At 49.3% G+C, this 19,818-nt stretch overlaps 9 protein-coding genes across 9 annotated transcripts; 6 read left to right on the forward strand and 3 right to left on the reverse strand.

Moving 5' to 3' along the window:
- Positions 1 to 491: 491 nt before the first annotated feature.
- Positions 492 to 848, forward strand: PFICI_15001 (uncharacterized protein; the record flags this gene model as incomplete). The annotated part of the gene is made up of 1 exon (XM_007843582.1): positions 492 to 848. One exon carries the CDS (start codon positions 492 to 494, stop codon positions 846 to 848), a length of 357 nt encoding a protein of 118 aa, XP_007841773.1.
- A 2,643-nt stretch (positions 849 to 3,491) lies between these two features.
- PFICI_15002 (uncharacterized protein) lies at positions 3,492 to 4,324 on the forward strand (the record flags this gene model as incomplete). Its single annotated transcript, XM_007843583.1, has 2 exons — positions 3,492 to 3,545; positions 3,623 to 4,324. The coding sequence occupies 2 exons, from the start codon at positions 3,492 to 3,494 to the stop codon at positions 4,322 to 4,324; spliced, it is 756 nt and encodes a 251-aa protein (XP_007841774.1).
- Positions 4,325 to 4,360: 36 nt separating this feature from the next.
- Positions 4,361 to 5,263, forward strand: PFICI_15003 (uncharacterized protein; the record flags this gene model as incomplete). The annotated part of the gene is made up of 4 exons (XM_007843584.1): positions 4,361 to 4,652; positions 4,714 to 4,793; positions 4,863 to 5,029; positions 5,104 to 5,263. 4 exons carry the CDS (start codon positions 4,361 to 4,363, stop codon positions 5,261 to 5,263), a joined length of 699 nt encoding a protein of 232 aa, XP_007841775.1.
- A 165-nt stretch (positions 5,264 to 5,428) lies between these two features.
- Positions 5,429 to 6,973, reverse strand: PFICI_15004 (uncharacterized protein; the record flags this gene model as incomplete). The annotated part of the gene is made up of 1 exon (XM_007843585.1): positions 5,429 to 6,973. The coding sequence occupies one exon, from the start codon at positions 6,971 to 6,973 to the stop codon at positions 5,429 to 5,431; it is 1,545 nt and encodes a 514-aa protein (XP_007841776.1).
- A 715-nt stretch (positions 6,974 to 7,688) lies between these two features.
- PFICI_15005 (uncharacterized protein) lies at positions 7,689 to 8,699 on the forward strand (the record flags this gene model as incomplete). The annotated part of the gene is made up of 2 exons (XM_007843586.1): positions 7,689 to 8,215; positions 8,354 to 8,699. 2 exons carry the CDS (start codon positions 7,689 to 7,691, stop codon positions 8,697 to 8,699), a joined length of 873 nt encoding a protein of 290 aa, XP_007841777.1.
- A 539-nt stretch (positions 8,700 to 9,238) lies between these two features.
- Positions 9,239 to 10,831, reverse strand: PFICI_15006 (uncharacterized protein; the record flags this gene model as incomplete). The annotated part of the gene is made up of 1 exon (XM_007843587.1): positions 9,239 to 10,831. The coding sequence occupies one exon, from the start codon at positions 10,829 to 10,831 to the stop codon at positions 9,239 to 9,241; it is 1,593 nt and encodes a 530-aa protein (XP_007841778.1).
- Positions 10,832 to 11,816: 985 nt separating this feature from the next.
- PFICI_15007 (uncharacterized protein) lies at positions 11,817 to 12,910 on the forward strand (the record flags this gene model as incomplete). Its single annotated transcript, XM_007843588.1, has 4 exons — positions 11,817 to 12,093; positions 12,146 to 12,447; positions 12,506 to 12,665; positions 12,720 to 12,910. The coding sequence occupies 4 exons, from the start codon at positions 11,817 to 11,819 to the stop codon at positions 12,908 to 12,910; spliced, it is 930 nt and encodes a 309-aa protein (XP_007841779.1).
- A 991-nt stretch (positions 12,911 to 13,901) lies between these two features.
- Positions 13,902 to 15,275, forward strand: PFICI_15008 (uncharacterized protein; the record flags this gene model as incomplete). The annotated part of the gene is made up of 1 exon (XM_007843589.1): positions 13,902 to 15,275. One exon carries the CDS (start codon positions 13,902 to 13,904, stop codon positions 15,273 to 15,275), a length of 1,374 nt encoding a protein of 457 aa, XP_007841780.1.
- A 378-nt stretch (positions 15,276 to 15,653) lies between these two features.
- On the reverse strand, positions 15,654 to 18,034 carry PFICI_15009 (uncharacterized protein; the record flags this gene model as incomplete). Its single annotated transcript, XM_007843590.1, has 3 exons — positions 15,654 to 16,295; positions 16,350 to 17,004; positions 17,064 to 18,034. 3 exons carry the CDS (start codon positions 18,032 to 18,034, stop codon positions 15,654 to 15,656), a joined length of 2,268 nt encoding a protein of 755 aa, XP_007841781.1.
- Between the last annotated feature and the right edge of the window lie 1,784 nt (positions 18,035 to 19,818).

Here is a 19,818-nt window from a genome sequence, read left to right on the forward strand (position 1 = left end):
CATTGTTCAATGTCTCGTAATACCCAGGAACAGGAACTAGGACAGGGCCACAATACTTCGCTACCCTGCACAGCGCAATGGCATTACCTTCCGTGGTATGCATGCGTGGCTCTGTGGTCCCCGACCCGACTGTTAGGCGCGCCTGTTCCCCTAGTAATAATGAATTACAGCACTCTAGCTTCCATAGTACATCTATATTACAACACAATGGCAGCAGACCTGCCAGCCAAGTCATCCATGTATGACGAACTCCACTGCACATATCCCTTTGATGCAAAGGCCGATGAGTCATAACATCTACCTATTCTTCGCAATCGCCCGTTCTGAGTGATCATTGGAACAAGTTCGCCAGGATACTGACCTGCAATACCGTAGTGAAATTCTTGCTTGAATGTGATCGCCTCCAGGAGAATACCCTAGACTCTTGGTTTTCAAATGACGCACACTACGATCCGCTCGTTTACTAGGCTTGCCAAAGGGAATTGCCCAACATGGAAGTTGTCCGCGTGCTGGTTGAGCACGGCCACTCCAATGTCAATGCACAGAGCCGTGCGGGGGAGAACGAGTTTGATCGTGACGTGGCGCCGCACCTCTACCTCAGCGAAGACGAGATTTCCCGAGTCGCTGGACGAAACACGGCGTTGCACGAAGTGGCAAAAGGATGTCACTGGTGGCAGGTCGGCCAAGCACTTCCGTATCTCTTATCCATGGGTGCGGATAAACAGAAAGGCAACGAAGAGGGTGCATCACCTTTAGATCTTTCCTTGGCTTGGAGAAAGAGATATATTGACTTTTCCGTGCCTGAAACATTTGCGCACGAGGCAAGAGCTTTATTACGAGAAGATTAAAGCGAATGTTTGAGCATTAATAAAGGTAGTAGACCGGATTATTGGAGCAGACTTCCTACAAAATATCCACTTATCTATTTCAATGACAGCCTTGCTGGAATCAACTGACAAGTTCATGGTCATCGAACCGAAGACGTTCAAGGGATAGAGAACCTCTCCCCCGCCTGTACCTAGAATCGCGTGCTTCAATCTGCAAATGTCCAGACAATTTACCTTTGTAGCTCTTGTGCGGGTTCCCGTATCGCAGCTGACGATAAACGGGCACAAGCATTGGAAGACATGCGCCAATAATAGCCACGTAAATCTCCACGAGCGTTGCGAATGCAAATACCACGAATTGTTCTGTCCTCGTGTTGATTAGTATGTATCATCGGCCTCATATAGACATTGTTCCTCACTTGTAAAATTACTACTGCTCTTTTGGTAAAAGCCACCAAGAGTGACGGCGCGGATTATGCTTGCTACGCAAGTTCTGTAAAGTTTGTGTTAGTTAAAAATAAAGGAGAGGTTGTTTTATAACACAGTGCGTGGGTGGGGTGGCTCACATCCCACCTAGAAGGAAAACGCAACAAATTTTGAGTTTTTGTCTTCTTGAAGTATGTAGCTTCATGACCTCATAAACCGGGAGAGCGAGTGTGAGAAAGTCAATGATGCAATTGATGATAGAGTTGCCCAAATAGAAGAGGAGCCAGTTGATGCATTTGGTCGTTGGTAGCGTCTGGAGCTCAGTATGCCAGACGGCGTTGAGAGGCCTGCATTGTACAAAGCTGATGATGGTAGATTCAATGCACCATATGATAGATATTGAAGCAAGGATCTTGCAGCCTAGGCTAACGGCCCATGTCGGGAAAACGTGCCAGTAGAAAGCCAAGACTGACAGTTTAATCGCCGGAGAGCTGTATGCATAGGCGACCTCTGCTACATATATGGACTTGTTTTTCTGTCATGTTAGCATTACTAAAAGGGCTTCACGTGGTGGCGGACTGACAAGACGCAAAGTCACCACAGACTCTGGTCTCTCCAACACTGTAACTCTCGCATCGCGACCCAAACCCCCTTTAAGGACAGCAACGCAGCCAGCTGCCAGAAAAATGTGGTGAAAGCAGAGTCCAGCCACGCACAACCAGTCATCCAGACTAAGTGACTTTCGGGTCAATCTTCTTGACCAAAGTCGCAACAAAACGACGGCAGTTACGATGAGGGATAGAATAATGCCGGCAGTAACAAGAGCAGGACGGCTATCAGAGTAGTCTAGCGGTGGCTGCATCATTTCTGGATCTGCCGACATATTTAGACGACGTGCTCACTGTTGCTTGGGATGTGAGATCCAGTTGTTGCAAAGATAATTTCAGGAGGAGAATTACTTACTTGCTGTTTTGCACTTCAGATAAAAATTGAGTGTTCGAGCTTAAGAGATCAATGGATACACAACTATGGTGTAACCAGTTGCTGACATGGTGGGATGAGACGATGCCCAACTGCTGGAAGTTGGGGGCTTCCTGAATAAGCACAGATCTACGCCAAAGAGAGACAATGGCACATGTTGTGCACATACTATAGGCGATATGATTCGCTATTGGTAACAAGGTTCATCTAGGTGTGTATTACGCCTCTCGATTTTCTTTTTTTTTTCTTTCTTTTTTTGAAAAGGACTTCTGGACGTTGTAGGCGGTTGGAGTAATGAGTGGCGGTTTCATCTTTCTGAACGGATAAGAAAGGCTCTTGGTCGGCCCAAGTTTGGGGTCCGGATACGGTACGCATTTAAATTTAGCAACAAGCCACTCACAGTACGTACATGCAATTCCAACATTTTAATTCGATCAGAAGCTACGCAGCGATCAGCGATGCTGCATGTACTCGAGAGCAGATGGAGTTTCCCCTCGCATCAACAATGGCATCAAATGCTAAAGTCGTTTGGCATGCGAGCCGGAAGAAGTTGGCCTGCAAGGCTCACCCGAATTGATTGGCAATTGTATATCTGTGAGCTTGACTATCTGAAACGGCTCATGATTAATTTTCTTGCATTCGCTCAAGTTAGCGCAGTAGGCACAACAGCAAGTATGCTAGACAATGATGCCATTTCGTTTGGGAAATATCACGCAAACAAAACAGTGTACTGCCCATTTTGAGCCAATGGCGTTGGCCCGGAGACTTTTTGAAAACGTTAGTCCGCTCATCTGTCCATCATATACTCTGTACTCAAAGAGCCAATCTTGAGACGGGACGGGCAAATAAAGGTGTTCGACTTAGACTAGTCCTAGAAGGGTTAGCTTCGGAGACTTTACAATGACACTGACTGCTATTAGGCCAAACCATACAACTCAATTATATTCCGAGATCGATCTCGTCAAGGAATAGTCGATGTTGTATTAGAATCCAATCTCGCCTTTTTATTAAACAAAGCAGAAACCTTGGATCATTAAGTCTCCGTAACGGGATGATACAGCAACCGCTAGATAGCTACCTACCTAGTATATCAACTCCTCTGCAAGCGGGAAAATAACAAACATTTATTTTAGCAGCCATTCTTCTACCTCAAGCATCAGAAAACTTAAATCCGAAAGGAAAGTCGATGAGTTACTCATAACTAGACTGTCGAAGGCTCTTTCTTCTTATCGCAGATTCCAAAATTATATGCCTACCATGACTGGAGTGTTTTTCGACTGGGGCGTAATTCCCATCTTTGCGGTAGCCGTTGTTAGTGGCCGTTCTATTCTGTTCTTTGCAATCAGGCATCTCACTATTGATCTGGCCTACTGACTACTTTGGTTTAGTTGACCTTGGTTCTCGTTATCCGCAGTTTTTACCATCTCGTCCTCCATCCTCTCGCCAAGATACCGGGTCCAAAAGTTTATGCACTCAGCGACATCCCATTTCTGTTTCATCTTCTCCGCGGAGAATGGCCCTTTGTCCTAAAGAATCTTCATGATCAGTACGGGCCGGTCGTACGGTACTCACCGCGCGATGTTTCCATCATCACAGTAGATGGCTGGAAGAAGATTTATGGGCACAAGAATGATTCGGCCAAGAATTTCGAGAAGGATCACCTCTTATATGATAAACCTAGCTCAGGACACCACACCATTATGACTGTCAAGAATGAAGACCACAAGCGGATGCGTCGTCTCCTCTTACATGCCTTTTCGGAAACAGCATTGCGCAATCAAGAGACTGTTATAAAATCCTACATCGACCTCTTCATATCGCGAATGACGGAAAAGGCCAAGGCCAAGGACACAATCGATCTTGTCCAATGGTTTAACTTTACAACTTTTGACCTTATTGGGGACTTGACTTTTGGCGAACCTTTTGGTTGCCTCGAAAAAGAGACATACCATCCTTGGGTCTCCATGATCTTCTCAAGTGTTCGTTTCACAGTTTTCTTACAACTCATGCTTCGTTACCCGAGCCTGCAGATTCTGGCCACCCTTCTTGTCCCTGAAAGGGTCAAGAAGGCTCATGAAGAACACTGGTAATTGAGTGAACAGACGGCACTTCGCCGTCTAGACACCATGGGGACCGAGCGAGAAGACTTCATGTCTTATATTCTCCGACAAAACGGTGAAGAAGGCATGACGCGAGGAGAAATAGTCGAGAACTCAAACGTCCTCATCATTGCTGGCAGCGAAACTACGGCCACACAACTAAGCGGGACCACCTTTCAGCTTTTGACCAACTCGGAGGTATATAATAAGCTGGTCCGGGAGATCCGTACTGCATTTACCTCTGAGGAAGAAATCACGCTGGTTCGCATGAATGAACTCAAATACCTGCGGGCGGTCTTTGAGGAGGGATTCCGCATGTGTATGTCATGGTACCAGACTGATCAAACACGAAACTTCAACGCTAACAACTTGATACATAGACCCTCCGGTACCTGTGGGCCTGCCCCGGACAGTCTGTCAAGGTGGTGAATGGATCCAAGGGTACTACATTCCGCAAGATGTAAAGTTGACCGCCATACTCATACACTTTTATGATGAGTTTCACACATACTGACATGGAGACGGGTAGACTGGTGTTTCAGTACCTCAATGGTCGGCCTACCAAAGCGAAAGCAACTGGCTCGAGCCCGAAAAGTTTGTTCCTGAACGCTGGTTAGGCGATGTGCGCTTTGAGCACGACAACAGGGATGTGCTTCAACCATTTTCTTATGGCCCGCGCAACTGCATTGGAAAAAGGTGAGTAGTGTGCATCACCACGCAGTTTGCAAATTTGTCAGCAATTGAGCATAACTGACCCACGGACTTGTTAGCCTTGCGTACGCTGAGATGAGACTCATTCTAACACGCCTACTGTGGAAGTTCGACCTGGAGATGATGGACGAGTCCAAGTCCTGGGCAAAACAGAAAATCTTCACTCTGTGGGACAAGAAGGAACTGCGAGTGAAGCTGCAAGAGGTGGAACGGGTTTGAAGGCAGCGCTAGAGTTAACACAAGATCTCTAGCATACTGCGAGCGCAGCATTAACATAATGTATTTCTTATTTTGTTTTCGTATTGCGTCATTTTTACACCACAATTGCGGTCGTCATTTCTTTGGCTTCTGTTCCAATTCTTTGTCACAGGCCTGCGAAGAGATTCAAAGTCCGAATCGAACACAACAGCTTGGCCTTGCCGCACTATAACTGACCATCAGATCTGACATGGGCGATGGCACGCCGAGTAAGGAATTGTTGGACTGGAGCGGCAATTGCCTCGGTTCCGAGCCCGTAAGATCGAAATCAAGCGAGTGAAGGAGACGAATTGCCAGCCCCATAGCCATGTGAATTGCCAGCGTCTTCCCCGGGCATATCGTACCCAGCATGCCAAAGGTCCTGAGCTGCCGCTCCCGAGTCAAATTAAAGCTTCCATCGCTATTCAAGAAGCGCTGCGGAATGAACTCGGCACCCCGACTGCCCCACGCGTCTTCGCCAATATGACTGGCCTGTAAGGAGACCATAAGGAATGAGTCCTTGTCGATATTCCATTGATTTGCGAGAACGGTATCCTGTGATGCGTACCGGCCAATGGAAAACCCTGAATGGTGTCGAAGGGACTCACACCATGTCGCCATTAGCCGCGGGCAGTGCTCTCGGACCTGGCGGAGGTTGATGTGGCCATCCTCCCGATCAACCCACGCCCTTATCTCGCCCTGAGTATCAGCAAGCCACTGCTGGTCTCCGCAGAGCAGATGCATTAGGAACCAGCTCGCAGCGAGGGCCGGGTTGGGCGATGTACCCCCAACGAGTAGTAGCTGCAAATCGGCAAATGTGTCGTCCGAACCCCCCTCCTGCTTGCACAAGTCGTGTAGCTTCTCTGAGAAGCTGTCGGGCTGGTATGTCGGGCTCCGCGCATCACGTTTCAAGCGTGTGCGAATCTCGCTTCTCGATGCCTTGAGTGTCCGTGATATGAGCCATTCGGGCCCTGTCAAGGTCCTGAGGTTCGCCATCACAAACTGCAGCTGCTCGACGAAATCTTTGTCGGAGACGAGGCTAGTTCCGGCGACGTCGCCCCAGAGGATACGTCCAACAGCGGTCGTCATTGCTCGAATTGTCCATTCACCGATTGCCATGACTCGGCCTTGATCTTGATCGACAAGTTCCGAAATCATACAGTCGAGACAGTCATCAAATATGCGAATGTGTCTCGGGAGAGCCTGTGGGCTGGCGAGCACCTCTCTCGTCGCGCCGAGGATCCTGTGAGAGAAGCTGCGACTGCTCTCTGTTTTCTCCATGAGTAATTCGCACGTCGAAGCGTCAAAATGCAGCGCCCGTCGGAAGATGGACACAGTAACCGGCATAAAGAGCAAATGAGGGTTCCTCGCCACGTGCCGCGCTAGTTCCGGCTGGACAAAGGTGAGCTTCTGTCCGAGCATGGATATGGTAAAGGCTGGACACTTGATTGTGCTGGTGAGCCGAGCGAAGTAATCGTGGCCTTCGCGCAAGAAGCCAAGGGCATGGCCGATGAACGGTATGCGAGAAGCGATGATGGGCGGCGACCGGATGATTTTGGAGGTTGGCTGTTTCTTGTCACCCGTATGCGTTGTCGTTTCCCTGCTGATCTGAAAGAGTATAGGGACCAAGCAGAAAAGAAAAACAGAAATCAGTTTGATGACAATTCCAGTGGCAGAGGCGGCAGCATCCATCCTGAGCCCCTCCCCTTCAACTGATGACGACGAGGGTCTCATCGTGATACCCATTATCTCTGTCGGGTCCATCAATGTCGCAGGACCCATCAATGGAAAGAGTCGGGAATATCAAGCAAGAGGACTTCCCAAGCGATGATTCCCCATAACTGACTTCGAAAAATATGATTGCGAGCGACTGGAATAATGACGAACTTCGTGACAGTCGAAATTCTTCAGCTGCTTCAGGCCACCCGGAAAGCCCCACCAATCTGCAGATAGGCCTCATTTCCACCGCCGGGTACCTGCAGCAGTAGCGGCCAATGGACTTTACAGCTAGTAGGGCTGAGCAGCCTAGGCTAGGCTGGACCCCGTAAAAACGCGCTGAGCTTCGACTATAGTCTACTAGATCGCGGGTGCTATAGTTCAGCTCTACTTAGTCCGACTGCCTACGCCATAAATTCACTGGCGACTGGGGGCAACAGGGACGAACTATTCTCGCTCCACCATGTTGGGTATGGTAAAGTTCCTCAAGACAAGCTGGAAGCCCATCCATTACCCTCAAGTGGCATTAAATTAGGTTCTCCTCCAGTCGGATGAAATTATGAAAGCCACACCCTTCTCCTCATCAAATTCATACTAGAGACCAACAAATCCTGTTAACCTTCGTGTGTGTTCTTTTTCTATCTCGCGATCCCCTTGTCCCTCATTCATGCGTATCTGCTGCTCAGTCAAGATGAAGCTATTCGTTACCCTTTCCCTTGCTTTGAGCTCCTCGCTGGCGACTGCCTCAAAGTGCCGCCCCAGCTCGAGTTCGTCAGACTTAATCTCGAGTACATCAACCCTGACTTCGAATTCATACCCGATTTCGACTTTGTCGACCGTGGCTTCAAATTCATCAACACTGGACTCAACTTCATCAGCCTTGGCTTCCAGTTCTTCAGACCTAACTACAAGTCCATCAACACTGGCTTCAAGTTCATCTGAGTTGGTTTCAAGTTCATCTGAGTTGACTTCGACGTCGTCCGACCTCACTTCGAGCTCATCAACACTGACTTCGAGTTCATCTGAGTTGACTTCGAGCTTCTCAATCCCAACTTCGACGTCGTCTGACCTCACTTCGAGTTCATCAACCGCGACACCAATTACAACTGTAGACGCCTGTCTACAAGGCCTTGAAGCAGCATCGGGCACACCAGCCTTGACCAGTCGACTCGCCGACTGCAGCTCCTATAATGTCGTCACTGTGACTCCGGTCGCCGTGTAAGTCCCTCAGTCCCATCCAGGCCTATCCAGTCCAGCCCTAGCTTAGCTATTCACAACATTTCTCATCCTATCCTGGCGATTTCTCTTTGACTTGACTCGGTCCATATTCACTAACAATGGCCCCCTCCTCTACAGTACCACCACCACGTTCTCTGGCACGCTCCAAATCCGTATCCCGACCGGCCGCATGATGAGGCGGGACATCAGCAGCAGTGAGACGAGCACGGAAACGACAGTGCTCCCGACCTACAAGCCCGAATACGCGACGTACTGCTCCGACGCGGATGCCTATTACAGTGCCTGCTCCGAGGCCGGTATCAGCGCTTCGACAACGACCTTGGTCGCTACGACGACCACCGAGACTAACACCGAGGCCTCATGTGTTGTGCGAAGAATGGTCATGGCGGGAGGCGAGGCGATGGGTTATGAATTCGAGCCCGGCTGGGACAGGCATGTTTTTGCCGGCGTCGCCCTGAACTAGTGATGCAAAAGGGGAAGAAGGCTGAGGCCAATGGCATGATGAGCAAGCAAATAGAGTTCCTCTCCGGAGCAGGCAAAGCCGTCCTCCCACGGGTTGCACGGGCATATAGGTGCCTTCGTGCCTCAAGCCGTAGCATGATGTTATAAACATGCAAACACACATCTTTGCAGGAATAGTTAACGAAAGAAGGAAAGTGACCAAGGCGCAAAAGCGAGGCTGACAGGATGGCCAAACGCCCCGCGCTCGTGTCAGCATAGTATAGCCATTCGAATATCTAAGAATGTAAATAAACGCTTATAAGTGTATAAAAAATCCAATATCATAAAAAACCCGGTTCAAATTGGAAAAGGTTATTTTACGCATCCGCCGCTATACAACGCTTTTTTATAAGGCTATGGGCTAGCGCACTAACCTATTTCTGGCGCTTATTAGTATAAAGTCTGCCATTTTTTAATGCCAAAACCTCCAGTCCTGGACATCACCATACCGAAAACCATCATATACGTGCAATACATGGAGCATAGAGCTTATGACTGCAATCAAAACTCAGAGGCCTCCATGCTCATATACTCGCGTTCCTTCTCTGCGAGCGCCCTCTTACCATCCTCCCAGAGAAACTCGGGTGTGAAGCCCCAATAGTTCTGACAGGTTTTCCACGTTATCTCAACGCTCGGCAATTTTCGGAGACTGTTGATTAGCTTCTCATTCACCGCGCGCTGACCAGCGAGATAGTGAAGCAGCGTGTTCCCGTGAACGTCCTGGGCGGCTATCTCATGCGCTTTTCTTTCTAGTTCTTGCTGCTGCTGGTGCGAATTGTTGCTGGATACGTCCAGTAAAAGCTCCACCACTGCAATCTGCTCATCGAAATACTTTGGCGGGTCTGGGTCTGGGAAATCGATATTGTCCATAGCGCGCAGGCGCGTCCGGGCGGCGGGCCGCCAGAAATGGTCGGTTGTTCGGACGTCATGGATCGACTGCCAGATGGCGGTGGAACAGCAGTTGATTTGGGAATCATTGAGTGGAAGGCAGGCGACGTGTAGCGGGGTCTGCCATTGTACCGTCTGTAGTAATCCAACCAACATCTTTGGTGACCCTGGTGTATGCTCCAAGATGTGTCGCAGCAGAGAGACATCTAGCTTGGCTGCTGCAAAGTGCAGGAGGTGCACGTTGAAGACGGGCGTGCGCAGCTGGAGGTCAGTTAAGCGGTGCGCCACCAGTATGTCAAACGCCTCAAGGTTGGGCGGCTCCATCACGATGCTCAGCATCAGAGGGGTCAATGCCGAACAAGGCGTCGCCGCTGGCAGGACGTTGGGATCAAACTGCGCTCCCAACAGACGTCCAAGTAGTCGTGTTTGGCGGTAGGAAACTGCTGAGTGTAGTGGCGTCGAAGTACTCAGATACGAGGCCGTATTTTCCTTGGTTGGATCCAGTTTCCCGGTGCGCGACGTCAACCATCCGTCGATGTCGCAGTGAGGATGATTCAAAAGTTTGTCCACAGTCTCTTCGTCTCCAATGCGCACGGCCGATTCCAGTGGTGTAACCAGTTCCCAAATAATCCACTCCCACCGCATTGTTGCGTACGGCAAATTCTGTTCGGTCCAAAATGGCGAGATACATCCTTCCTGTTTTCTCGCATCTATCTCCTGTATTGTGAGGGCACTCAGCTGTGCGGGCGTTTCCGGTGGCAGTTGAGACAGAAGCTTCTCCCAGGTATCGCAAATGTTATAATTGTACCATTTAGGCAGACGGAAGCGGATGAAGCGCGTGGCGTGCTCCGAGAAAACATGGTCGGGAAATCCTGAGGGGTTGGCACCAGCCTGCAACAGAATGTCCACGTTCTGCTTCAGTCCGGCATTGATTGCCGCTTGGAGTGGGCAGTTGTATGAGCCCTCCATGGGCGCCATCTGCCATCCGTTGGGACCCAGACGATCGACGAAGTGCGCCTTGGCGCGCTTGAGTTCCTTGCGCCGTTCTTGTCTCCAGCGGTTGATCAGAGCCACAAGCACGACTGGGTCGGGATTGAGGGGAGCACGTATAGCTGGGGTGTCCGAAAACCCGTTGCCGGGACTCAAATCTGCACGTGTAAGAACATACTGACCGGCGGCGTCGATTATCGTTTGAGATATTGGCATGACCACGGAAGGCAAGTTTTCGTGAGGAGTTGCGGCGTCTTTATATTGGACTCACAAGCAACGACGTGACCGTAACACGAGGGCGTTATACTCAGGCTGCATCCACCACTCACCGTTGGGGCACTTACTTGTTTTCCACTGTCCGACTTTTCAGTTGTATGATCACGGCGCAACTGGCGGTTGATGGCCGAGATCTTTTCAGCACGTATTCAAAATTCAACTCTGATGAAAAGATAGTAACGCTTTGTAAATCCAGATTACGATTACTTGCCTGACTGCACTGTGTCTAGACGGAGACGAGTTGGGCTGCCTTATGCGGCGCAGTAGATATAGGTGGGGAACCCGGCATCATCAGCAGGGTCATCAAGGCAGCAGCGCGGCCATGCGGATTTTCCCTTTCCCGGTGTATTAAGACGGAGACATTTCAGATAAGAAACGCGGTCAAAGCTTAAAGAAAAGTTAAGAAGATTGAAGTGAATAAGATTTGACCTGACCTGCGCCAATCGATCAGATATACCATGAGAGTACCTAGATTATTACATCTCGTGGGCCCTAGAATTGGTCGCTCTGATGTGTTCCATACTTGGCGCTGCAGTTTTGCGATTCCCAGGCCTTTCACGTTGTCTTGTCGCGCATGGTTAAGCACCACCACGACCACTGCATCACCAAGACCGAGTCATAGTTGCACCTTTCCATTGGGCGGGTATGAGAAGATTTCTGTGGAAGTAAAGATCGAGGAGGAGACTCTACCATACTATGAAGCACATGAATTTTATCCTGTTCGCTTGGGCGAGATAATTGTTTCTCGATACCAGGTAGTCGCAAAACTCGGATACGGTACCGAGTCCACTACCTGGCTTTGTCGGGATCTCCAGTATGAATTCCTGGGCTTGATTGTACCCCATGTTTTGTTCTAATTGGCTCCTCTAGAGCAGCATCTTTCTTGGCCCTCAAAGTATGCACCACAGAGCAGAAAGAGAGCACCATGAACAATGAGATTGCGGTCTCTCAACATATTAGAGCCATTGACCCCGACGGCCATCCTGGCAGGGACTTTCTTCGACTGGTATTGGATGATTTTCAAATAAAAGGTCCTCACGGACTGCATCGATGTTTGCTTCTAGATCCGCTAGGAATGAGCCTCGCCAATTTCGCGAATTTCTACCAGAAAGGGTGGTTGACCACGGAGCTCTTGCAGTTATCCTTGGTAAACGTTCTCGCTGGTCTGGATTTTTTGCACCAGGCGGGCGTGGTACACACAGGTACTGTCCTTTGACTGCTATCTTGAGTTTGCGGGCTGACAATGTGATGCAGACTTGTCGCCCAATAACATCATGCTAGGAATTCGTGATGCTTCATTCATCTCTGACATGGTGGCGAGCGAGCTCGAACACCCTTCTCCCCGCAAAGAACTTCCAGATCGCGTCATTCATTGTTCTCACTCACACCCGATGCCAATCATCGCAATGAGACCGCCCATTATATGCGATTTTGGACATGCCAGAATAGGGGATCGCTTCTCTGGCACTGTCATGCCACGGTCTTATCGTGCACCAGAAGTAATCATGGGCATGGAGTGGGACTCCAAGATAGACATCTGGTCCGTTGGAGTAATGGTTTGTGGACCTGAACTTTGTTGGCGGCGCCATATCAAGCTGACACGGCAATTTCAAGATTTGGGACATATTCGAAGGAGGTCGGCTGATGCATGCGATGGGAAATGACCATTTCGATGATGAGCAGCATCTTGCCCAAATGGTTTCCCTCATAGGCAATCCGCCGAAGGAATTCTTGAAACGAAGCCAAAATTGTCGCCAATACTGGGACGATGAAGGTATCTAGCACTCCCATCTGTGTGGAATTCTGACGGTTGATGCAGAAATTATAGGCAACTGGATCGCAGCAACGCCGATCCCTGACCAGTCGCTCAAAACGCGCGAGGTACGACTAAAAGGAAAGTGGCAAGAATCCTTGCTTGCATTCGTTCAAAAGCTCCTGTGTTGGTTGCCAGATCAAAGGCCTACAGGACAAGATATGCTCGACCACGAATTTCTTGAGATGGACGCGTCCCAGGAGTAGTACAAGCTGTCCCGTAGCATTGATACAGCGCGGGCTCATCGTACTGAAGCACTCTGTACCCACCGCAGATTCCCCGCTCTATGTAGGTATATTAATTAGCGCTATAGTGCATCTCCCCTTAGTTAGACCAACTCCTGCATTAACCACTTTGTGTACATTCCTCCTTGCCAATGAGCACAAGTGAGATGAGATCTATTGACAAGAGGCGCTTTTGACGACGAGACACTTCATGGATCATAAAATAGCGTTACATTGTGAACATATCCACTATATCCATTTTTCGCCAACCTGCAGATTGCAGTTGGTCGCGTTGGTTCCAAAACAAAAAAAAAAAAAAAAAAAAAAAGAATGCGGCACATGGCTCAAAAGTCGCTCCATAGACCGTCGCCCTGCCTGTTGTCTTGCCTCCTGAGCCCACCCACCTGTATTGTTTGCAATGCACCTGCTGCACATGATATGAACACAGTTGAAATTGAATACCTACCCACATACAGATATTCTTTTTTGCTTATCTCACAATTTTTGTCTGAGAAAAGGGGAGGTTCCATTTCTTCGTTGTAGTGGTATCTGGGCTTTACATTCAGTGTTTCGCGGTGATTTTCTGTCTTGTCTACGATGGCGACAAATTTCGATATATCACCAGAGAATGCAGCAAAGTTTTCTTGGTTTCTCTATCGCCAATTCCTCGCAAAGCTTTCCGCTGTGCAGCCACATGAAGTCAATCTTAAAGGAAAGACTGCAATCGTCACTGGGTCCAATGGTGGCATTGGCTTGGAACGCTGCCGACAGCTTTTAGGGCTCGGGGTGAGTAAGCTCATGGACAGGGGCTCTCATGCATAGTACAGGCAGCAATGCAAGCATAACGGATGTGCTCTTCACACCCCCTTATTCCTTCATTTACATTTTGGAATTCCCCAACTCTGTGGAAATGTTACAATCGATCCATTCTTCAATTCTAGTCTGATTGCCAAGCTTCAAAAATCAAGTCATCATGGCTTGCTGGGCGTCGCTCCCGGCAGAACTGGCGCAGGAAATAGTGCACCTTGCCCTGGAAGCAGACGCCGATTCAGCCCCCAAGTTTGCCACTATTTCGCGCGTTTGGCAGATCTTTGTTGAGCAAAAGACCTTCTCGAGCATCAGAATACGATCCACGCAGGTACCAGAGCTACACAACATGATGACTCCCTTTCGGCAGTCTCTTGTCCGCAACATCAACTTTGAGGTCATACTTGCAGAATACGACATGAAAAGATGCAAGGAGAAAGAGACTGAGGAGGAACAGGAACAGAACAGTCGCTCCTTTACGGTTGGCATGTTCCAACTCTTCGATCACTTGGCCACCTGGACGTCAATGAGTGGTGGGAAAGCTGAACAGCAACCCCGTGTGTCTCTTAAAGTCTCGTCGTCTTCGCCTAGCGATTCGCAGTCTGATACTCCTCTCGTCGGTTCTGTTGCATGTGCAAAGCGTCGATGGCGGTGGGGAACATCGATTCTGGAGCTCGTACAAGACGACAAGCGAAATCTACCCTTGCTCCTGGGTATTTCTGAGTTTCTTTGCGATAAGAATTACTACCCTTGCCGCAAAATCAGTCTCAAGGCCTGTTGTGACATTTTCGCCCGGCTACCCAACGTACAGACATTGGAATTCTATTCTCCAGATGATGGCGGCAGTCGCCTGCCTCGAGACTTCATTGCGGGTTTGCAAATGATTCCCAACTCCGTTCGGCATGTCACTCTCCTTCACAGCCGACACGACCGCGGCGCAGTCCCTTGGGGGTTTCGCCCACATCCCGGGAATTCATGGGCTCCCGGTCCACTCAGTGTCGCATTGTACCACTTGGCGCGCCGCTTAGTAAAGCTCGACATTGACTCCGATTGTATATATCCAGAATTCTTTTGGCCAGTCTCCGCCATGATGATATCCTCACGTAGCCCTGAACAACCTCTTTATTTCCCGTACCTTGAGGAGATTCGCTTCGGTAAGCTTAATGTTTCTTCATCCCAGGTCTTCAAGGGCCCCAACCTGCGTTTTAAATATCCCTTCGATATCTACCTCCTTGCAACGGCGCAAGTAGTTCGAGAAATGCCAAGGTTGAAGCGTTGCGTCATAGAATGGGATTTCCGGGCGTTATACCAAGGACTCGAGTATCAAATTTTCAGAGATGGTGCCCCTCGAGCACTATTGACCGTGTGGGGTGAGCCGCCAATCCCGCTCTCGGGCAGGGTGAAAAACGCATGGCTCAGAACAACAGAAGTTCTTCTTGGATCTCGTGATAAGATGGAGGTCAAACTACGAGATGATATAGAGCGGGATCCTCATCTTGACAAAGTAGACCCAATAACTTTCACTAGTTACACGACATAAGACCATGGAGCCCACGGCCGGCACGAAAGCATGAATAGGGAAATGAATATTTTGAGTTGAGAACTCATTCATCCTCTGATATGAGCATATCACATTTCAAGTTTACAAGCGTTCAATATGATATAATGAAAGAGATAATTCATTTCCTACATAATCTGGTCCCCAGAATGTTTGTTGTCCAAGGCAATCATAAAGAGTAATGCTCGGCCGCAACGGGACAATACAGTCGTCAATTCTACATACTAGCTACCTAGCTTCTATGCGACTGGCTCCTCTGCTGTCTCCGGCAATCTGTGCCACTGTAAACAGACAACAGAACAACTCCGCGGCACCCTCGTCTAGTGCTTTGCACCTTTCATCAATAGCAAGAAGGCGCATTCAAAGATTGTCTGCTCCACTCGGGTACAAGGCAGATTCCACCGCGACTGTGGAGATAGGACTGACGTTATCGTCTTCCCTTGCCTGGGCGCGCCGGGAGAGCGATTGGCTCGCAGTGTTGCTTTGGAAGTCGGAGATTACAGGCTTGCTGACACCGAGGGTATCACCTGAGCCGTTAACACTGCTCTTCGATGAGGCAGTGGAGGGCTGGATCCTTGAATACCGTTGGCTCACGTCTGGGGCTCTGGTGTCACTGACGTTCACGTCCACCACAGCCGTCTCCGTACTATCCTTTATCGAAGGTTCTTCACCACGGCGCTTCCATGGGACGGGCATCCTTGGGTGGCGGATATCGGTAACGTCTAGTGGATCAACTTCTGTTCTGAGTTTGGTGTAAGGCACATTTTTGTCGCAACCGCTCCAGTCGCCAATGTGAGCTTCTTCCAGAGCCAGCCGCTGAAGCTGGAGGTAGCCGTTCGTGCCCCATTCCAACAATTTGTAGGGATTCTGCTTGAATCGTCGCTGTATGAATCCATTTATTGATTCGATAGTCAGCGAGATAACCACAATTATTATCCCAAGACCGAGGACAAGTGATAAACCAAGTACAGTAAAAGAGACATAAGCTGTGCTTTTGACTTTCTGATACGATGTTAGTCGGCAAGACATATCCGAGTCCACAACCCAGTGACTTACCTGGTTTTGGCACCACTGATGTTCCCTATTGGATATAGGACGTTTTACATTATCTTCCTTCATATGAATCGTATCACCCGCCGCCATAGACACCCAACTTCGCTGAAGTCCGGCCAGTGCAATTTCGAACCAGTTTCTCACATCCATCTGCCATTGGTCGTTGGGTAGGGGTGCTTGAACGCCGTCAGTTAAAGTGCGTCTCGACAGCAAAGACCGTGATCCTAGTGGACTGGTGGCATGCTTGGGGTCGATGCCGAAGCGACTAAATATCCAGGTTGCAGATTCCGGGTCCAGCTGATCAGTTCCATAGTCCAGTGCCTGCATTAATGCTTGATTGAATGCGGTCGGTTCACGACATTGACCCGCAGCCGAAAGTGACGGATTGCACCACTGGTATCGAGAGAAACAAGCCAGGACGGATGCAGGGTCATCTTTTTCGAAGAGGTCGACCCTTGATGTGTCATTGTAATCAACACGAACCCCGAAAGGTGTCGTGGCCTGATACCATGGGTCGAGCGTCCTATCCATGAATTGGACTCCCGGAGAACTGAGAAACACCAAATAAGTGTCTGCATCTTCGGAAGCCAATTCAGGGAGTGGGTTGAAAGCGTTCACGCTGACAGTGTCGGGGCTGCCAACGAATGCCCAGACGGTGCTAAAGGTGTTGTTAGCCCAGCATATAGGTAATCTGTAGATCTTCCCAGCGAATATTACCTTAATTTGTGATCGAGAGTGGGAGTGGCAGCGTTGTAATCTACATTGACATACCAATCCGACCGCGTATCGTTGGCCGTCATATATGTTATGTTAGACCGATATGGTGTAGCAACACTGTAGTTATACCCGATATATGGCCAGACACCCTCGACCATGACAGTTGATTTGCGTCCCTCGGTTGTCAATGGAGCGCAATCCCACGTCGCACGAAGTGTGAATCTGTCGCTCTCGGGAGAATTAATCCCAAGATCCTTGTGGCTGTCGATAATACCGGAGTCCAAATGTATGCTTGTTCTGTTATCTTTACACAGGCTTCCGAAAGGGCATACTGTGTCCCTGGATTCGGTAATTGATAGCCGGGGTTGCACGAAAGTGCTGCATGCGCTTAGAATGCTGGCGTTGTTCGCATAGCATTGGCTGGCGTAGTTGAGGGCAGAAGAGGCCATCTCTGCTTGGTAGGAATATAGGTTCGCTATGGCTGCAGTTTCATTGGGTTGGACCCAAGGTGTACCACAATTGTCGCCATTGAGGAGTATCTCATTATCATCACCGTAGGCTAGTCTTGACGAAAATCCAGTGGCAGCGGCAAGCATAGACGAGATCAAGATTGCAGAACCAAAGAACGGAAGCACCCGTCGGTAGGCTCTCGTAGACTTGCGCCACGCCCACGCCAATTGCATGAGTTTCAATGCTGTCGAGCCCGGAGAAGGGCTATTTCGGATGATGGCCTGTCGTTGGTGGTGTAGGATATCGCGGCGTTCTGTCGTTGATAGACAGCTGTGAAGAATGAAGCAGAGTATCTTCCAGAGGTGCATCGACACAAAGGCGATAAAGAAGGCAACAAAAGCGATAAGCAGTTGAGCGTCCTGCTGGGACAGTGTTAGGGTGGACCCTCGAATTCTTCCGTAGCTCCAGTTGATCCATATCCCCGTATACGCATTGTAAGAGGTGGGAGCTGAAGCCGACATGATGTGTTGACCTGGGTGAATAACGATGCCGAATGCCGCAATGAGAAGCTGACAACTCGATTTTGCATGATTACAGGACGGCTATATACTCCACAGACCCGGATTTTTCTAGGTCTTCTTCAATGCCGCCGTAGGGCTGGCTATATTGCCTGTGGCAAGGGGTTAGAGAACTCTCGGGGGCCAAGTGCTCCATCTGATGATATGACTTGTTGGCCCCCACCCACAATGGCTTGGCTTCAATCCGACTTGATGCTTTGCATATAAGAGTCAACCAATGAGAAAAGTGCCACCGTCGATAGGCTCAGATTTGTGTACCATTGCGCCTTTTTATAAAGCAAAGCTGAAAATGTTTATGTAGTGTAATATGCAATCCAACCCTAGAACAAACGGGGCCTGGCGACGGCCTGTTCTTGATTGGCCGACAAGCGGCTGGGCCTCCATCACCGCCCCTGCCATACACCTCCCAATTCTCTCGCCAGCTATACCAAAGGACATATGCCATTACGAGGGGCTCACGTCGCCCCTCGAGGTCCCCACCCCTTAACTCTAACCGCTAGCTAAGCGGATCAACTCTAGGAATTAATGCTAACGTATTTGTATATATTTACCATTTTATTTAAGTAGAATAACGTGAATTAAAGGTGTTTTAATGCAATGTATTTTGCCGTGGCTTGCGTTGCAATTTGGTGTGGCTAGTTGGGTTTTGGCTGCGGCTTGTGGTGTATAGCAGGGACGGTGTTATCGTCATCCCGCCATATACTCTATCTTCGTGAACCACGATTACATTTCCCCCAATTACAACAACATACACAGAAAGCTGGACCACGGGTGTTTCCTCAACAACTGTCATCACCGTTTCATTTCGCCCATTTATCACTTCCAAGGTCAGTATCTGGTCTGCTTTACATATATCTCTTCACATCCACTAACTCGGGCCAAAGCTGACGTTTCCAAACTACAAGATTGCCGTGTACAACATCAATATAACCGCATCTGGAGTAGATAATATCACCTACACAGTGACTCCGTCCATACTTCTATCCACAAAGATTACCATTACAAAAGGCTCCGTATCCGGCACGAGTACGGTCTTGGTCGTTAGCATCACTTCCACGCTGACGCCAACCGAACCACACCCTACTATAACCCAGTATCCAACAACAATCAAGTACACTAGTACTACACCTGCGGGTCCTACTTGCGCCAGTGGTGCAGCGACTGTGGGATACTTGGATGTGGCGGAATCTACGTCGGATGTGGAGGATCCAGTGAAAGCTGTGTGGGATCCGCTTGTCCTGCCGACGATGACGACGGCGACGAGGATTCCGACAGTGGCTCCGGAGACGAGGAGGTCTGGGACAATCCATGTGATGCCGACGTTGATACAACCACGGATCTCTGTTCCAACGGCAACTATCCCGTGTGGGATCTAATCACAAATGAAGTCGTGTGCGATTACAGCGAGACCGTGGCTCCAGATTATATGACGGCCTATCAGGACGCGATAGATGATGATCTTGACCAGAGCGTCGAAGATGCTTTGCGGGCCTCTTCGTACTGATCAGCTTCCAAGAGATCATTAGGCGTATGGGGATTCCTGACAGGGCGCGCCGCGGCCTGTCCCGCGAACCCATATTATGGTAATAACAAGCCACAAAATGGTGTGACCCACTCAACGTTTACTTGCGACTACAACCAGTGGCCAAACGTCTGTGCGAATTCTGAATCAGCGATCCGTATCCGGAACAAGTCTCCTATAATGACTTATGCTGGGCCGAGTGGTG

The sequence above is a fragment of the Pestalotiopsis fici genome (assembly GCF_000516985.1).
Source record: "Pestalotiopsis fici W106-1 unplaced genomic scaffold PFICI_Scf_14, whole genome shotgun sequence".
NCBI lineage: Eukaryota > Fungi > Ascomycota > Sordariomycetes > Amphisphaeriales > Sporocadaceae > Pestalotiopsis > Pestalotiopsis fici.